The sequence below is a fragment of the Malaya genurostris genome, chromosome 3 (genome assembly GCF_030247185.1).
Source record: "Malaya genurostris strain Urasoe2022 chromosome 3, Malgen_1.1, whole genome shotgun sequence".
NCBI lineage: Eukaryota > Metazoa > Arthropoda > Insecta > Diptera > Culicidae > Malaya > Malaya genurostris.
In genome coordinates, this window is record NC_080572.1 from 77,647,851 (window position 1) to 77,665,141 (window position 17,291).

Sequence of the window (17,291 nt, forward strand, 5' to 3'; positions counted from 1 at the left end):
AGTCTAGATGACAGACGGGATGTTTTTGATAGGGTAACGTGGCGCCATCATGACACATGTGAGTACTGTCCCAAATAAAGGAATATTCGAAATGACCGTTAAAATGATTGAAGAATCTTTTTTGAGTGTCCTGTCTGTTAGTCTGTGTTTATACTGTCTCTCAAAGCGGCGAAGCAGATAACATGAAAAAATTATAAACTGTGCTCCAAACTATTCCAATTGGTTGTCATTGTTAGTGGATGGAGAAACAAACTGATTTCAACTGTTCTGGTTCCCAATTTCCAATTCCAAAAGCACCGGAAATAGTGTGCATGTACTTCGAAATAGAACTCACTCACTTTTCTCATAAATGGTTTGACCGATTTAGGTTTAAATATAAGATCTTATGATCTTATATTCCATACCAATTCCGACGTCTAGTTTTGGAATTAACAAAGTGTTAAAAAATTGTATGTCTTCACTTTAAGCGGCGAAAAATAAGAGGGAAAATTCTTATTAATTAGACTAAAAGCTGTTCTAATTTGTAGGCCATATTTATTACTGGTTATACGAACAAACAACGGCAATACCATTCCTCGGAATTCGGTTTCGAAAATCTCGGAAACTGTGGTCAAAGCTGCAAAGAGGGTCATACACACTTTTCTCCAAGATGACTAAATCCATTTTCACAAACTTGGATTTAAATGTCTTCCGGCTTACGATTTCATACGAAATTCCTGATTTTAACACGGATCCGACTTCCGATTTCGGAACCACAGGGTGTTTTGATTTGTAAGTTTATCTAGTTTACGTACGAGTTAACTTTACTATTTCTATTCAATGAACTGTTACTTCCTTGTATTAACAATATGAGAAAAAATCATTGCACTCCTAGAAAGACCAAAACAAAGTTTTCTTTTGACAAGTACTCGTGCTGTCAGGCGGAATCGTGGGAACTATCAAGAAAAATTTTTACACTATAATCATTTATATGAGAAAAAAGTGTAAGTATTTTTTTGTTTTTATCGAATGTAGAAAAATTAAGAAAATATAGTACATCGACTTTGAAAAACACATTTTTCTATGCACAGTTTGTTTAAAAATAGTGAATAGAAACAAAAGAATTAATTATCAGGTTAATTATTTTCATTATCTCAATTATTTTTTTAAATTTTCCCTATGAAAATTGATAGTGTTAGTTCAATAATAACTAACAAAAGTACACAAATTAATCACCAATCGGCTTCACCACCCCTTGCAAAGAGATTCAACGGTGTTAGTGGTAGAACCGACAATACCCAAATTTTTATTCACCTTATATTTTTGGAGAATGAAGAAACCGATTTCCTTAATCTTAGGCCCATCTGTAAGCTACTATTGAACAAATTGCATATACTTCTTGGATCCGCACTCACAATCGCAGAAAGTGGCCAATGATTAAGTTAAAATGTTTAATTGCTAATACTTTTGGTTTCAAGAATGTTGTGGGATATGTGACGTAAACGTTGGAATGCGCTTTTAGGAATCAATCCGAATGAAGCTATCTTAGTGAATACCAAAAAAAGCATTATCACACCATTAGATGGATTAGGAAGGGCTTTTTCTTGATTCATAATACTTATCAGTCGTTTCTGTGAATCGACGAATTGAAGCAAAGCAAGCAATTCTTTGACCGGAAAACATGTATTATTCAGACATAAACCATTTTTTGAATGTGTTTAGAATTTTATCATCATGGCGTCAGGATTTATGCATGTAAACATCGTAGCAAAACATAGCTCTGAATTCCTTTGCTGAGCTACTATGTGATGTTTTCGGGTATGTTGGTGTAATTTACAAGTTATCAAATATTTCCGTCTAGAAAATTTCGAAAAAAAACTTGTGCTCGATGATTACCACCGGGTCTGATTGAACGGATGATCCTACAAAGACCGATGTTTACACTTTTCTTCATCACACACCCATCTGACACCGGTATGTGAGCACCAGCCATTTGAAAGTATACCGATTACGTTGAGCCCCTCGCGTTTCGAGCCCCAAACACTGCGATGTTTTGATACTCATCGCGACTCTCGAATTGTGAAAATTATCTCCACTTGATGTCCCAAAACACTGTCTGCTGTATTTTAGGTAAACCGACAAGTTATTGTGAGAGAGTCGACCAAAAATTCACTAATTTTCGTGCACTAAACAAGGTAAACGCGTAAAACAAATGTATTACTGTTTGTTCGTTTACGTTGCAATCAGCTGATTTTGAAGTTCCGATATTGATCACATCAAGATGGCGTCGTGACAGAGGGCCGTCATCACATCTACCTTATTTTTACAAGTGAAAATAACAACCGTAACCACACAGAACAATCTCGCCACCAATCCATTTACCATCATGAGTTGATCTACCCTCGTTCACTTCTATATCAACCTTGCTAAGTAAAGTATCGATTTTGACGTTTTAGGTGACTTCGTGCGTTTTTACCTTCCGTATAGAAATTTTCTCGCGTTCTTTCGTGGTGGTGGAAAGCTAAACTTATAACATTTCATCAACCAAATTCTTCAACAGTTCATTTAATTACTAGCGTTATTGCTTCTAAGCTACACTCAAGCATTCTGTGATATAATTTCGTTGCAATGCCCAGAGGTAAGATCCGTTTTTGTGCAAGCCTTCTGAAGGTATTTTTTCTTCGTGACGTAGATCTTTGTTGAGGACATGTTATTTTCTTATTCCTGTAGGAAAGTACGTAAATCACAAAGGACGCAATCGTCACTTTACCAGTCCTGAAGAGTTGGAAGCTGAACGTAAAAATGAGGAGCTGAAAAAAAAGTAACAGCATGATGAGTTTTTATAGTACAGGACGATAGTAAAACGTGATTGTTTTTATTTTTCAGGTGGAGAGAAACTCACCAAGAATCGTCCGAAGAAGAAGCAGGAAGTGAGAAGGAAAGCAACGATTCCGAAGAGGAATCTGAGGAGGAAGACAATAAAGGAGCCAGTTCGTTGATTGAAATCCAGAATCCCAACCGTGTGCAGAAGAAAGCCTTCGTGAAAGCTGCAGATGTGGATGAAGATGATAAACCCCAACTGACTCGCCGTGAGCGTGAGCAGATAGACAAACAGAAGGCGCACGCAGCGTATATGAAGCGACATGCTGAAGGAAAAACGTCACAAGCTAAAGCAGATCTTGCACGACTGGCTATCATAAAACAGCACCGAGCAGAAGCGGCCGCTCGTCGTGATGCGGAAAAGAAAGGCACGTTTCGAACGAGTGCACCATAATTATCCATGTTGATTTTTGTTCTATTTTATTTCTAGCTAAAGATGCAAAGGGCGGTTCGTAGGGTTCTCAAGTGGTCCAGATTAGATGCCGAAGCGTTTGTTTTGGTGATACGATATATATCTTCTTTATGCACGTCATTTCGACAAGTTTTATATAACATTATATAAGGTATCGTCTATACAAACGTTTAGTCTTCCATAAACGTCATGGTATCCGGGTAAGAATTTTGGATTTTTTCCAGGCTACATTTTCAAAAGAAACATTTGTGTAAGTTCACTCGAAAGAATTCAACGAATCTTGACGGATCGATGTGACGTTGGCGAAGACAAGCGTACCGTGTAAACGGTACTTTATTTAGAAAGATTATGCCAATTTTGTAAGCAAGAGAGATGCATGTTTCCCGCGATATACTGAATTTAATCGCGGTAATCTGCCAGATTGACGTTCGAATTTCCTACGCAATTTGTTAGGTACAATATTAAGTCGCATATGATTGATCACAGAATTGGTAGTAGAGAATAATAAAAATTAGAAATATTACAACCCAAAAACTGATTTATGAATCCAATAATTGAAATCGGTTCGCGACGAATGCGTCACTGATATATTTAATAAATATCGTTAACAGAATATTTTTGCGTTCGTTTCTGTAATTTATTGCTACTCTTCAATGGTGAAGTTGAATCTGAAGGAATTTGCAGTAGACCCAACTATGCACGGTTTACACACACTGACTTCCGATTGCGTATTTACTTCTGCTTTTGTTTCTACTATGTCATCCGTTATTTGAATATTGGAAAAATTGAAACGAAAATCATTACTGCCATTAAGAATAGCAGCCTTTTTCACAAAATGATATTTCGCTTTCTTTTTCGGTGCATCAAATCCCACACTTTCTGGATTAAGAGCCAGTGTTTTCTCCTCCTCTGCCATTTTTGTTCGATAGTCCCCAAGATTGGTCCGCATAATCTGTCGCTTTTTGATTAATGGTTGGCTAGGGGACTTGAGTATATTTATTAGTTTCGTGATATCTTCCACTAAAAAAAATAAATGTATAGAATATATTTGACTAAGTGTGTTTTAAACTTACATTTTTTGTTATTCTCACGGATGTGAGGTGTATTAAGAGAATTTTCCAATTGCTGAATGCACCAGTATAGCTCCAACTCAAATTGTCGGTCTGGTTCTGTTGGACCTGCTTGTGGCATATGATTGGTAGTGATTTCCGAGACTTGAGTTCCTGACGTTGACCGATTAGGAGGTAATTTAGGTATAGATTTTTGTTTCCCAGTATTCTTGTGCAGTTTTACTTTTGGTGGAGGCATTGTTTTGATGCTGCGATATTTTTTAAACGATTATTAGTTAAAATCAGCAATGCGATACTACAAATCAGCACAAAATAGTAGAAGTAAAAGCAAAATACCAACCAGGTGCGTTGCTAAAATATGCAATCGAAATTGCACGAAAAAAATCTTGAAATGAAATTCAATTCACACGCTTAGAAAAAGTTACTCAGAGTTTGAGTACTTGTTACTCATTTTCAAATGATACATGGAAACGTCAAAAATTGAGTAGTTATCATCAATGATATTGAGTAACTCCTACTCTAAATTTGAGTTTAATGCAAGAACTCGTTTTTTGTTACTATTCGCAAGATCAGTCTAAAAGTTGTAATAACCATTTGTAGCAACAGGTTGTAGTTTTTGTTAGTGAGATCGCGTATTTCGAGGGTGAATCGCTCAACACAAACGGTGTTGTGTCTGCAAAAACCGGAATGATAAACTCCGTGTTGTGCTTTAGAATGGAAACGAATATGCTCAAATGTCATTTATGAGGAATAAGTGTATGATTGGTGCCTGAGCATAACTGACATGTATGTTAATTTGCGATTGACACATTACTCCAAGCGACCACCACTTGATATAGTATTGAGTTCAATTACTTAATATTTTAATACAATATACTCAGAAAAGGAGCAATATTTTTGCAAATTCGGTGAATATATATGAAATAAAATTTCACTCAAAATTTGAGTGGTATTTACTCTATTTTTGGTACATGTACAAATTAAGTATTACTCAATAAATGAGTAGATTTTACCCAAATATCGTTTCCAGTGGAAGAACTCAAATTTGAGTAACTTCGGAGTTACTCTAAATTAGAGTTGCTCCACTTTTTCTGTAGAAGAGTGAGATCTTACTCATTTTTGAGTAACTATTTTTAAGCGTGAATTCTGTGAGGAAAAACGTCAAACACCCGCTTGTAAGGTATTCTGGCAGACGGCTGAAGCCTGGATACATTCCGGCTGCCGTCAAAATTGCCCAGGCGAAATTGTGTCATTCTCCTTTCGGACATGTCTTGCTTATTTGCTCTTCCTTCGTCTTTTGATCGTCTTCATTTCATATTGGTTAATCCTGCATGTACATTTAAGGTTCTACTTACAATATCAGGAAAATCTCAGGAAATTGTTAAACAACGCTAAAGCTCCGCTACTGCCTGATGAATCTTCAAGAAAAAAGACATCAGTTTGTTTAAAAAAAGTTTTAAACATACTGATATTTTTTATTTAAATTTCCGTTCAACAACTGCGAAATAAACTGATATGCAACAATGCCAATTTTCTAAGATTGTAAAATCCCCTTAAAAACAGAAACGTTTCTTGAGACGAGGTAAATGATATTGAAATATGGATATTTTGAGAGATTGTCATGTTTGATATTGAGAAACCAATGTTATTGCCTTCATACATACTTATTATTAAAAATAAAATAAAATCAAAGACACTAACATGTAGAATCGATTCAAATCGCTTCTGTTACCCACATTATCGAAATTACTGAATGAGCAATGAATTCTTAATCGACTGCTCGTTTCTGGGTGCTCGATTAACCCGTTTGACAGTGACATTATAAATGTCATTGAATTTTCGCTCATTTTATGAATGTGTTAGTGTGAAAGATGAACGACTTACGCCAATTCTTTTCACTCCAGCTAGAGGAATGGATGATGCAGACTTAGGTAGTCCTTGTTGTTAATTTCCAGAGATTTTCAACAGTTTATGTGTGGATTCTAAGAAGAACTGTTTATTTACTAGTTCTTCATATCCGAAAAACTTGAAGATTTAAATTTATATAATTAGTTATATACATTTTTTTTATTGAGAAGTAAACTGAAAATCAGCACGAAAACGTGCAAAATCGGGAAATAATAGAAAGAAAACGAATCGACAATTAAATCTGCATCTTCTCACTAAATTCCGAGATTAACGAACCAACCGGTTGAAGGCGAAATTCATTCGGAATCGGTTGTTGCACTGGAAGTGGAATTTATTCGGAATTCCACATGATTTTTACACGAAATTCCGAATGAAAATTTCTCGCCGATTCGGAATTCATTCGGATCTGATAATGCGGGAGAAAAAACTAGGGTACTATCAACCATATTGAAGGTTAATTCAATCGTATTCTTACATTGAAAGTTGCGAAACATGTTTTTGATTTACTTTGACTGACTATGAACTTCGAAATAAACTGAAATACCAGGTTGTTTTTAGCTCTGATTTTAAGGTATTTCCAACGAATATTCGTTTGGAACAACTATAACCATGGTTGTTTCAGTTTGACAGCTGAAAACTCTTATTTAAATTCAACCATACCACAGACTAACAGACAGGACACTCAAATTAGATTCTTCAATCATTTTAACCGTCATTTCGAATATTCCTTTAGTTGGGACAGTACACGCATATGTCATGATGTCACCACTTTACCCTATCAAAAACATCTTGTCTGTCATCTAGACTGTGTTTATTTTTGCCTTTCTCATATAGAAAGGTTATGCAATCACTGTGAAAACCGACTTTTGAACCGAAGTGTCATATACCATTCGACTCAGTTCGTCGAGTACGCAAAATGTCTGTGTGTGTATGTGTGTGTGTGTATGTGTGTGTTTATGTGCGTATGTGTGTATGTAACGTTTTTTTGCACTAACTTTTTTCGGAGATGGCTGAACCGATTTGCACAAGCTTAGATTCAGATGAAAGGTCTTGTGGTCCCATACAAAATTCCTGAATATTATTTGGATCCGACTTCCGGTTCGAGAGTTATGGGGTAAAATGTGCAAAAAAAAGAAAATATGTGTTTTAACTTTTCTCATAGATGGCGCGACCGATTTTCACAAACTTAGGTTCAAATGAAAGGTCCTGTGGTCCCATGCGTTATTCCTGAATTTCATGCGGATCCGACTTCCGGATCCGGAAATATAGGGTAAAGTGTGTTAAAAATTGTACACCATCACTGAAAATGCGGAAAAACCTTAAAAAAAATTCTAAATCGACCTCAAATCTTTTCCAATTTGATGGTTTTTATCAGTAGACGGTCAAACAAACCGATTTTGGTTATTCTTTTAAGAATCGAAGAAAATTTTTTTTTGCCTTTCTCATATAGAAAGGTTATGCAATCACTGTGAAAACCGACGTTTGAACCGAGGCCCGGAGGGCCGAGTGTCACATACAATTCGACTCAGTTCGTCGAGTACGCAAAATGTCTGTGTGTGTGTGTGTTTGTGTGTGTGTATGTGCGTATGTGTGCATGTAACGTTTTTTGCACTAACTTTATGAGGGTAAAATGTGCAAAAATAAGAAAATATGTGTTATAACTTTTCTCATAGATGGCGCGACCGATTTTCACAAACTTAGGTTCAAATGAAAGGTCCTGTGATCCCATACGTAATTCCTGAATTTCATCCGGATCCGACTTCCGGATCCGGAAATATAGGGTAAAGTGGGTTAAAAATATTATACCATCACAGAAAAGAGCGAAAAACCGTAAAAAGTTTTCTAAATCGACCTCAAATCTTTTCCAATTGATAGTTTTTATCAGTAGACGGTCAAACAAATCTATTTCGATTATTCTTTTAAGAATCGAAAAAAAAAAATTTTGAAGAATACCACAGTATTATATATGATAGTTTGATTGATATGCGAAAGGCATCATTACACCACTAGGTGGATTAAAACAGGTTTTTTCATTTACCAACAGAGTTACCATTTATACAGAACTACCTGTCATGTATTGATTCGTATACGTCCATGCGAATTTCATGCAGGATACAGATTTAATACATATTGCCAAAACTATATACATAATTGTGCTACTTCTCATCCTCCAACGCAATACAAAATCGAACCCATTTTGTTACAATATTTACTTGCTTCTGGTCTACCGCCACTTAATTTCGGATGAAAATTACCAACACAATAAAAAATAATCTAGATGAGCAACGTTGAGAAAAATAAATGGTTACCTTCCAACATCGCTAAAAAAGTTAAATATATTATATCCAATAATTTATTGTGATGATTCATTTTCAAATATTATGATGAAATCAGGTATCCCTGCATGGAGCTGATCGGTGTTGACAAACGAGGGGAAACCAACTAATAAAAAAACTTTCACATAACACAAGGGGTGTACCGACAGAAAATAGTTCGCGCAGTACAATGTAGGTGGAACTAGAGCATCACGAAAGTTATTTTTATAAGAATTTACTCATACTGTCATGTCTGTTAGTCTGTGACCATACTTTACAACTTATTTCAAACAAAGTTTGTATTACACATACTGTGATTTTTTTTCTAAAATGAACAAAATAGTGAGTGCAATCATCACTTCTTGTTGATTCAAAGAAAAAAATTGTTCGAACGAAATGAGAAGTTTTGAGGTAGAACCAGAGATGGCAGGTAAAAATTGCAAGTATGTCTGGTAGCAATTTCTCTATAAAGTATGATACGCTAAACTCTGACTTGGCGAGTAAAAAAAAATCGCGACAATTTTTTCAAAAGTCGGTAAATTTTGACGTAAGTCTGCGAAAAACTCGATTTTCAAAAGTCTGCACAATAAAATATGTCTGCAGCACTATGTACGAAATTTTCAGATCTGACATCTCTGGGAACGCTATATTTTTGGTCAAGGGAAATGAAATGAATTTTATTCTAACGTTTATGAATATTTTCCACATAAATACATTGCTTCAAGTTTTGTAACTACATAGTCGTAAATCAGTGGTCCCTTCTTAATTATGTAGCTATAACATTGCTATTATCCCACTTGTACGCGGCAGACAGATTCCCCCTCAGACGGCTGGCTATGTCCGCCAGCCATTTTTGCCGGAGTTCTGCCAGAATTCCGGCAAAAGTCTGGCAACAATGCAACAACCGTTTCCGGCAGAGAATTTCGCCTAGCGGTTATTAACGGTTCTTTTCTGTCGGATTCTTGCCATACAAGATTGGAAGAACCGTTTTGAATCGGTTCTACATTTTAAGCGTCCTCGTTTTATTTTTTCAATAAAAGATACATATGAAAGGCAATAAGTTATTGCCCTTCATATATACTAATCATGGAAAATGTTATTGTCAATAACTTTGCTTTCTCACTATCAAACATGCCCATATTTCAATCTCATTTACGTCGTCTCAAGGTTCGTTTTTTGTACGTACATGCGGGATTGACGAATATCAAATGAAGTCGAATAAAAAAAAAAGGAAAAAAGAAAGAGGAGGGAAATAAACAAGACACGTACGGCGAGATAATGACGCAATTTCGCCTGGACAATTTTGACAGCAGCCGGCATGCAGCCAGACTTCTGACGGTTGCCAGAATTCCTCACAAGCGGGTATTGTATTCCTGTTACTTACTACTACTGGTCTAGCTGTAACCCGCTTGTGGGGAATTCTGGCAACCGTCAGAAAGCTGGCTGCATTCCGATTGCTGTCAAAATTGTCCGGGCGAAATTGCGTCATTAACTCGCCGCACGTGTCTTGTTTATTTCCCTCTACCTTTGTTTTTCTTTTTTTGTACATACAAAAAACGAATTTTGAGACGAGGTAAATAAGATTGAAATATGGGTATGTTTGGTAGTGAGAAAGCAATGTTATTGACAATAACATTTTCCATATATATGAAGGGCAATAACTAATTGTCTTTCATAAGTAATTTTTATTGAAAAAATAAAACCTAGACACTAAGGGCATATTCAGGAGTGTTCTAGTTCTAGATGCATAATTTATGTCAGTTTTAAAATTTAAATCTAGAAATTATACCAAAATAAACTGGCAGTTCCAAGAGCGTTTTATCTGTGTTTCAAATATAGAAAAAATAGAACGGCAATGTATACCAGTTTTAAATTTGACAGTAGAACTGGTCGAATAAATAAAGCTAAAACGGATTGCTGGGGATACGTTTGTTCCAGTTTCATTTACATTATAGACCACTGATATGAATCTTGCAGTTGCTGAATTTGCTCTAAAAATGTAGAACTGATTCAAAACGGTTCTGCCAATCTTGTATGGCAAGAACCCGGCAGAAAGAGATCCGTATTAACCGCTAGGCGAAATTCACTGCCGGAAACGGTTGTTGCCAGACTTTTGCCGGGATTCTGGCAGAATTCCGGCAAAAATGGCTGGCAGACATAGCCAGCCGTCTGGAGGGAAATCTGTCCGCCGCGTACAAGTGGGAATGCTTATTTCATACGATTGCAAGTGTTCGTTCAATTTGTTTATTTTATATTTCTCGCAGAGCAGCAGAAGCGCATTATCGTTATTGAAAATTATTTCCGTTATTTCGAAAATATCAATCAATGTATCACTGCATATTGTACGACCCTCTTTTATAAAGGGTGATTTTTTAAGAGCTTGAGAACTTTTTTAAACAATAAAACGCATAAAATTTGCAAAATCTCATCGGTTCTTTATTTTAAACGTTAGATTGGTACATGACATTTACTTTTTGAAGATAATTTCATTTAAATGTTGACCGCGGCTGCGTCTTAGGTGGTCCATTCGGAAAGTCCAATTTTGGGCAACTTTTTCGAGCATTTCGGCCGGAATAGCCCGAATTTCTTCGGAAATGTTGTCTTCCAAAGCTGGAATAGTTACTGGCTTATTTCTGTAGACTTTAGACTTGACGTAGCCCCACAAAAAATAGTCTAAAGGCGTCAAATCGCATGATCTTGGTGGCCAACTTACCGGTCCATTTCTTGAGATGAATTGTTCTCCGAAGTTTTCCCTCAAAATGGCCATAGAATCGCGAGCTGTGTGGCATGTAGCGCCATCTTGTTGAAACCACATGTCAACCAAGTTCAGTTCTTCCATTTTTGGCAACAAAAAGTTTGTTAGCATCGAACGATAGCGATCGCCATTCACTGTAACGTTGCGTCCAACAGCATCTTTGAAAAAATACGGTCCAATGATTCCACCAGCGTACAAACCACACCAAACAGTGCATTTTTCGGGATGCATGGGCAGTTCTTGAACGGCTTCTGGTTGCTCTTCACTCCAAATGCGGCAATTTTGCTTATTTACGTAGCCATTCAACCAGAAATGAGCCTCATCGCTGAACAAAATTTGTCGATAAAAAAGCGGATTTTCCGAATGGACCACCTAAGACGCAGCCGCGGTCAACATTTAAATGAAATTATCTTCAAAAAGTAAATGTCATGTACCAATCTAACGTTTAAAATAAAGAACCGATGAGATTTTGCAAATTTTATGCGTTTTATTGTTTAAAAAAGTTCTCAAGCTCTTAAAAAATCACCCTTTATGTATAGTATTCTACATTTATAAAATTTAATCAAAAACTACAATGATCAGCCCCATGGGGTTGTTCGAGCCATTGATGTGGAACAAGGCAACCAAAATTTCTAATGATCGACATTTTCAATTAATCGTCACACTTTTGAATCCGCAAATGCACGAGAGTCTGCTTTGTCTTTATTAACACCGAACACGCGAACCCAAAATATAGACTATATTTGTCATGATTTGTATTTGTTTTAGCCGACGAAATTACATCAATAGCCCAAATTATGCAATTATATGTTTGTACATGCTTTTGATACAGATATCGATATTTAAGCTTCTTTTCGCCAAGCTTGTGTTCAAGTTTTGTATGCCAGTAGTTATTTTTATAGCGTTTCTCTACCATCCATTACTACCATTCTGCGATTTCGGTTGAAGCGATAAACTTTTTCTAATTATCAATCGAGTTCATCTTATATAAATAAGAAATTAATCTTTAAGTAAGCGATTTGTAGCTGCGGATAGAAAACTCACGTTTTAGCTACAAATGATAATTTCATTTTCTGCCGAACCGATTTTCGCAACTCACTGTAATGAGCACAAGTAGGCTTGAATGTCAAAGTGTTCTGAGAACGCATACCATTTAAAACATTTAACTATGCAATGCTGATGACAGATTGAACGTATCGAAATAAATAGTGTTGCAATATTTCGAAACTAATCGAGCAACTTTCGTATGATGAGTACATCCGTTGAAAGGAAATTTCTATAAACATGCCCATAAGAGTTACACGCTACTAAAACAAAATAAATGTTTGATCGAGAACTCGATTGGAATATATCAATGGTTTAATGAAGGCAAGTAAAATTTAAATCCAGGTTTACTTAACTTTACTTTCGAAAAAGAATGTAAATATTGCGCATATTTATCTTTGTTCATATTTTGCTAGAGTTTTTTCATGTCATTTGTACTTCCAAATATATATCTATATTTTGTGAAAATATATTATCAACTAGTATTGTAGTTGATAATATATTTTCACAAAATCAATATTTTTTAAAGGTTTGCACTGATTAACAGACAACATTTTTCCAGTGACAGATTTCAACTGCTAAAAATATCAAAATCGAAAGCACCTCAGTGATCCCACATTATCAGATCCGAATGGATTCCGAATCAATTCCGAATCGGCGAGAAATTTTCATTCGGAATTTCATGTGGAAATCATAATGGATTCCGAATCAATTCCAACTCCAGTGCAACAACCGATTCCGAATGAACCGGTTCGCCTACAACCGGTTGATTCGGAAATCATTCGGAATTGAGTGAGAAGATGCGGACTGAATTTTCAATTCGTTTTCTTCTTCTTCTTTCCTGATTTTGCACGTTTTCGTGCTGATTTTCAGTTTATTTTTAAACGAAAACATTATATAACTGAATATACAAATTTAAATCTTCATGTTTTTCGGATATACAGAACTAGTAAATAACCAGTTCTTCTTAGAATCCCAACATAAACTATTGAAATTCGCTGGAAATTAACAAAACGGCTTACCTTAGTCAGCATCATCCATTCCTCTAGCTGGAGTGTAGTGAAATGGCTTTAGTCGCTTAAATTTCACACTAACACATTCATAAAATGAGCGAATATTCAATGACATTTATAATGTCACTGTCAATCAGGTTGATCGAGCAGCCAACTCAGGCGAAAATTCTAGCACTGAACCGATCGAGCACTAAAAAATCATGCAGTCGAGTAAGAATTCATTGCTCATTCCGTCATTTCGATAATGTGGGATCTTTCATCGCAACATCGCCACAGGGAATGAAGTTTTAAGCTAGATTCCACGTTTTGGGTGCTGTGCTTCAATGGCAGTACTCAATACAGGCGTCATTAAAAATGCTACCGCGTGTGTTCGGACGAACAAACGATTTCATTGGGTTCAGTGGCATTGACATGCTTATCATTTACAGTGTAAAATAAGTGCGTTGTAAGTAGCAACGACTTTACGTCTGCTTAGCGGATTATGTTGATCCGCGAGGCGGCATTAGTAGATCAACATAATCTGCTAATGCACTGATGAGCTGAATGCGAAACGTAAATAATTCAATTTAGTCATGTGCACTTTAGCACAAACTGAAACCCAAGAGGTTCCAAACTCCCAAATGGGTGTTTCTTTCTCTCAAATTTCCATATTTTTGCTGTGTGAGCTAAAAAACTAAATATTTCTCGTTGGCAGTAGAAGAAAGTGAAAAACTTTATAATCCACAAGAAACGAGACGTGAGTATCTCGAAGGTAATATTAGTAATTATTCAATCATTATTAATATGGCAAACAATTTCCAACAGAATCAATTACTAAATAGTTTAGTCACAACTACCATTCAGAATGGCCAAACGCTTCCGAGATGAAAGATGAAGCTTCTTTGCACTTATTAAGTGATTGGAACTTGTTAAAACTGACATGTTTCACAAGTGCTATGTGATTCCACGTGTTTTTGTTACAAATGTGAAAATCATTCATATTACTGCTTGTGAAACCAACTCAGAAACCTGAAAGGATTATGTTTAATTTACTTACTGTACAATATTTTCATTTAAACAGTTTCATTTCCAGTTTTCTCACAACAAATATTACTGCTGTGAAACATGTCAAACAAGAAACTTGTTGCACATCAAACAAGCAAAGTGCGCTTTTCCAATCACACAATCGTTGCGGGAAGAGTTAAGAAATCCAAAACAAGAACAATGTTTGCTAAGGAGTGTATCGAAAATAAGCTATCCACATACATTTGTGTTGTACGCATGTATTTGTGATGCTTTTTTAAGATCAGATCACAGCATGCTGTGCGTGTGGCTGTCAGATTTCGTTTGTTTACTTGTTTGTGCGGTTGAAATTTAATTAATTTTATCAAAATTTACCCTGGGGTAGTTGTCAATTCCTCAGGCGAAACGACATAACATGGGATTTCATCCAATCTTGCATGACACAAGATCAGGGCATAGCAATTAAAGCTTCAAATCGTTTTATGGCACTTTTTGTCTTGCTGTCTAGCAACAATCTACCTCTAGCAAGCTACGTGTAGGACTGAAACGTTAGCTATAATTTTGCTTATATTTATAGCTTTGTGTGCTTCCAACAGCTTCGCTTTTGCATCGATGAACCAATCAGAGCGCTGCTTTCCCTTTGATATATCGCTTACTTCTTCAAAACCGTCGACTATGGCAGGGAAATCCGGTATACCGGAGATTTTTTGCATGCAAAATAGGATACTGCTAGCTATTAATCAACCTTTTAATGATATACTATTAAAAATACATGGCTATGAACATTCAAATCAATACGTAGAAATATTTCCAATCAAATGGTGACATGATATTAATAAATGATACAAAATTGACTGAGCTGTAATTGTTCAAAATGACCACATTTATACATGAATTTTTCTTGAGTTTCTAGTTTGCACCCCTATATAGAAAACAAAAATGTGTTCCACATTAAAAAAGTACGGGTGTGTAATGCCAAATACATAACTGGATGTCGTGAATACGAATATAACTGGAACGCTTTCTTCTTAATTTCGAATATCAATTAGTTGATCACTTGTATTAATTGTGTCAGCTTTCCCCTTCTTCACTACTAGAATTTGAAACGATGCACCTAAACTGAGTCGGTAGGTGTGTAGTTTAGCAGAAAGTTCCTACAACTACGAACACTAATTGGTTGAAAAAAGGACTTATATAGTACAGTAAAGTAAAATTTCGTATTGTTTTTTGGGAATATGTTAATGGTTCTAAAAAGAACCGCTTCGAAGAATACAGGAGTTAGGGATTGGACCTGAGTTTAAGAACTAAATTCAGGCTCAGTTCCAACATGCAAAATTCTCGTCCCGACGATCGAAGTCCAAGTGAAAGCACGACTTGAGTGTTTCACGCTTTATACTTGGTTTGTTCTTGCTAATGTTGTTGGGAGAACCACACCTCGACTTCCAGTTCCGTTTGAAGCACTAGAAGAAATGAACGATTTTCAATCAAAGTTTACCTTTCATACTCATCTAGTAAATAATCGGAAGTGATATGTGCATGATTACCTCAAAACCAAACTCATTGTTTCCAAAAGTTGTAGAAAATTTTGTTTTTCAGTTATTTATGGTTATCTCACGTTGTTGAAAATTTAATCACTAATTCCTGATCATATTTCCGATAGCTTGTAGAAAACATTTTGTTGTTGGTACTGAAAAGACGCGGGTTATTAATCGGTCTCGACACATTACAAGTGTGACGAGATTTATCACGAATCAATTCCGAATCGGAGAGGTATTTTCATTCCGAATTTCATGTGAAATAATGAATTCTGAATAAATTCCCCCTCCAGTGCAACAACCGATTTCGAATGAATTTCGCCCACAACAACGAAATATTCATTCAACGTATTAGACCAATGATTCAACGTATTGGACCAATGATTCAACGTATTGGACCAACGAAGGACCACCGTTGAACGTTTTTTCTAAGAGGGATTTCATTGTCAATCAGGTCCCTCTCAACCCCGCTTGTAAGGAATTCTGGCAACCGTCAGAAGGCTGACAGCTGTCAAAATTGTCCAAACGAAATTGCGTCATTATCTCGCCGTACGTGTCTTGTTTATTTCCCTCCTCTTTCTTTTTTCTTTTTTTTTTTTTATTCGACTTCATTTGATATTCGTCAATCCCGCCTTATTGCCTTTCATATGTATCTTTTATTGAAAGAATGAAACTAAGACGCTTAAAATGTAGAACCGATTCAAAACGGTTCTGCCAATCTTGTATGGCAAGAATCCGACAGAAAAGAACCGTTAATAACCGCTAGGCGAAATTCTCTGCCGGAAACGGTTGTTGCATTGTTGAAAGACTTTTGCCGGAACTCTGGCAGAATTCCGGCAAAAATGGCTGGCAGACATAGCCAGCCATCTGGGGGGAAATCTGCCCGCCGCGTACAAGTGGGTCACTCGACTACATGATTTTTCAGTGCTAGACATAGTTAGGGTAACAGAGGTATTTTTGCCCACTTTAGGATTGATTTTATTTTGGCCCACTTAGTAAAAATATCCATCAAATGTTGTAATATCTTCGAAAACTCCTTCCGCAATGTTATTGATACGTTCAACGGTGGTCATTTGTTGGTCCAATACGTTGGATCATTGGTCCAATGGAAGTCCAATCATTCGTTAAACTGGAGGCCAACACGCGACCTTCGTTTGCCGATATTGAAACAGACCGTTGTGTTCTGTGACACAGAATCTGTGTGGAAAAATAGAACCAAAATCTGTGGTTTTACAGAAAAATCTGTGAATATGGTAACTATGTCTAGCACTGAAAAATCATGTAGTCGAGTAACCCACTTGTACGCGGCGGACAGATTTCCCCCAGACGGCTGGCTATGTCTGTCAGACATTTTTGCCGGAATACTGCCAGAATCACG

General features: G+C 36.3%; 2 protein-coding genes across 2 annotated transcripts; one reads left to right on the forward strand and one right to left on the reverse strand.

Moving 5' to 3' along the window:
- Window positions 1–2,409: 2,409 nt before the first annotated feature.
- LOC131437134 (28 kDa heat- and acid-stable phosphoprotein-like) lies at window positions 2,410–3,805 on the forward strand. The gene is made up of 4 exons (XM_058606301.1): window positions 2,410–2,617; window positions 2,710–2,800; window positions 2,866–3,227; window positions 3,290–3,805. The coding sequence occupies exons 1-4, from the start codon at window positions 2,608–2,610 to the stop codon at window positions 3,313–3,315; spliced, it is 489 nt and encodes a 162-aa protein (XP_058462284.1). The 5' UTR covers window positions 2,410–2,607; the 3' UTR covers window positions 3,316–3,805.
- A 20-nt stretch (window positions 3,806–3,825) lies between these two features.
- On the reverse strand, window positions 3,826–4,675 carry LOC131437133 (UPF0488 protein CG14286). Its single transcript, XM_058606300.1, has 2 exons — window positions 4,345–4,675; window positions 3,826–4,291 (listed from the first exon to the last, which is right to left on the reverse strand). Exons 1-2 carry the CDS (start codon window positions 4,577–4,579, stop codon window positions 3,915–3,917), a joined length of 612 nt encoding a protein of 203 aa, XP_058462283.1. The 5' UTR covers window positions 4,580–4,675; the 3' UTR covers window positions 3,826–3,914.
- Between the last annotated feature and the right edge of the window lie 12,616 nt (window positions 4,676–17,291).

Bases quoted from the DNA above. Each gene is read 5' to 3' on its own strand.
- LOC131437134 (XM_058606301.1), top strand. The intron at 2,801-2,865 runs GTAACAGCATGA...TTTATTTTTCAG, and splicing joins AATGAGGAGCTGAAAAAAAA to GTGGAGAGAAACTCACCAAG. The intron at 3,228-3,289 runs GCACGTTTCGAA...TTTTATTTCTAG, and splicing joins TCGTGATGCGGAAAAGAAAG to CTAAAGATGCAAAGGGCGGT.
- LOC131437133 (XM_058606300.1), bottom strand. From the start codon at position 4,579: ATGCCTCCACCAAAAGTAAAACTGCACAAGAATACTGGGAAACAAAAA. The intron at 4,292-4,344 runs GTAAGTTTAAAA...TATTTTTTTTAG, and splicing joins CCGTGAGAATAACAAAAAAT to TGGAAGATATCACGAAACTA.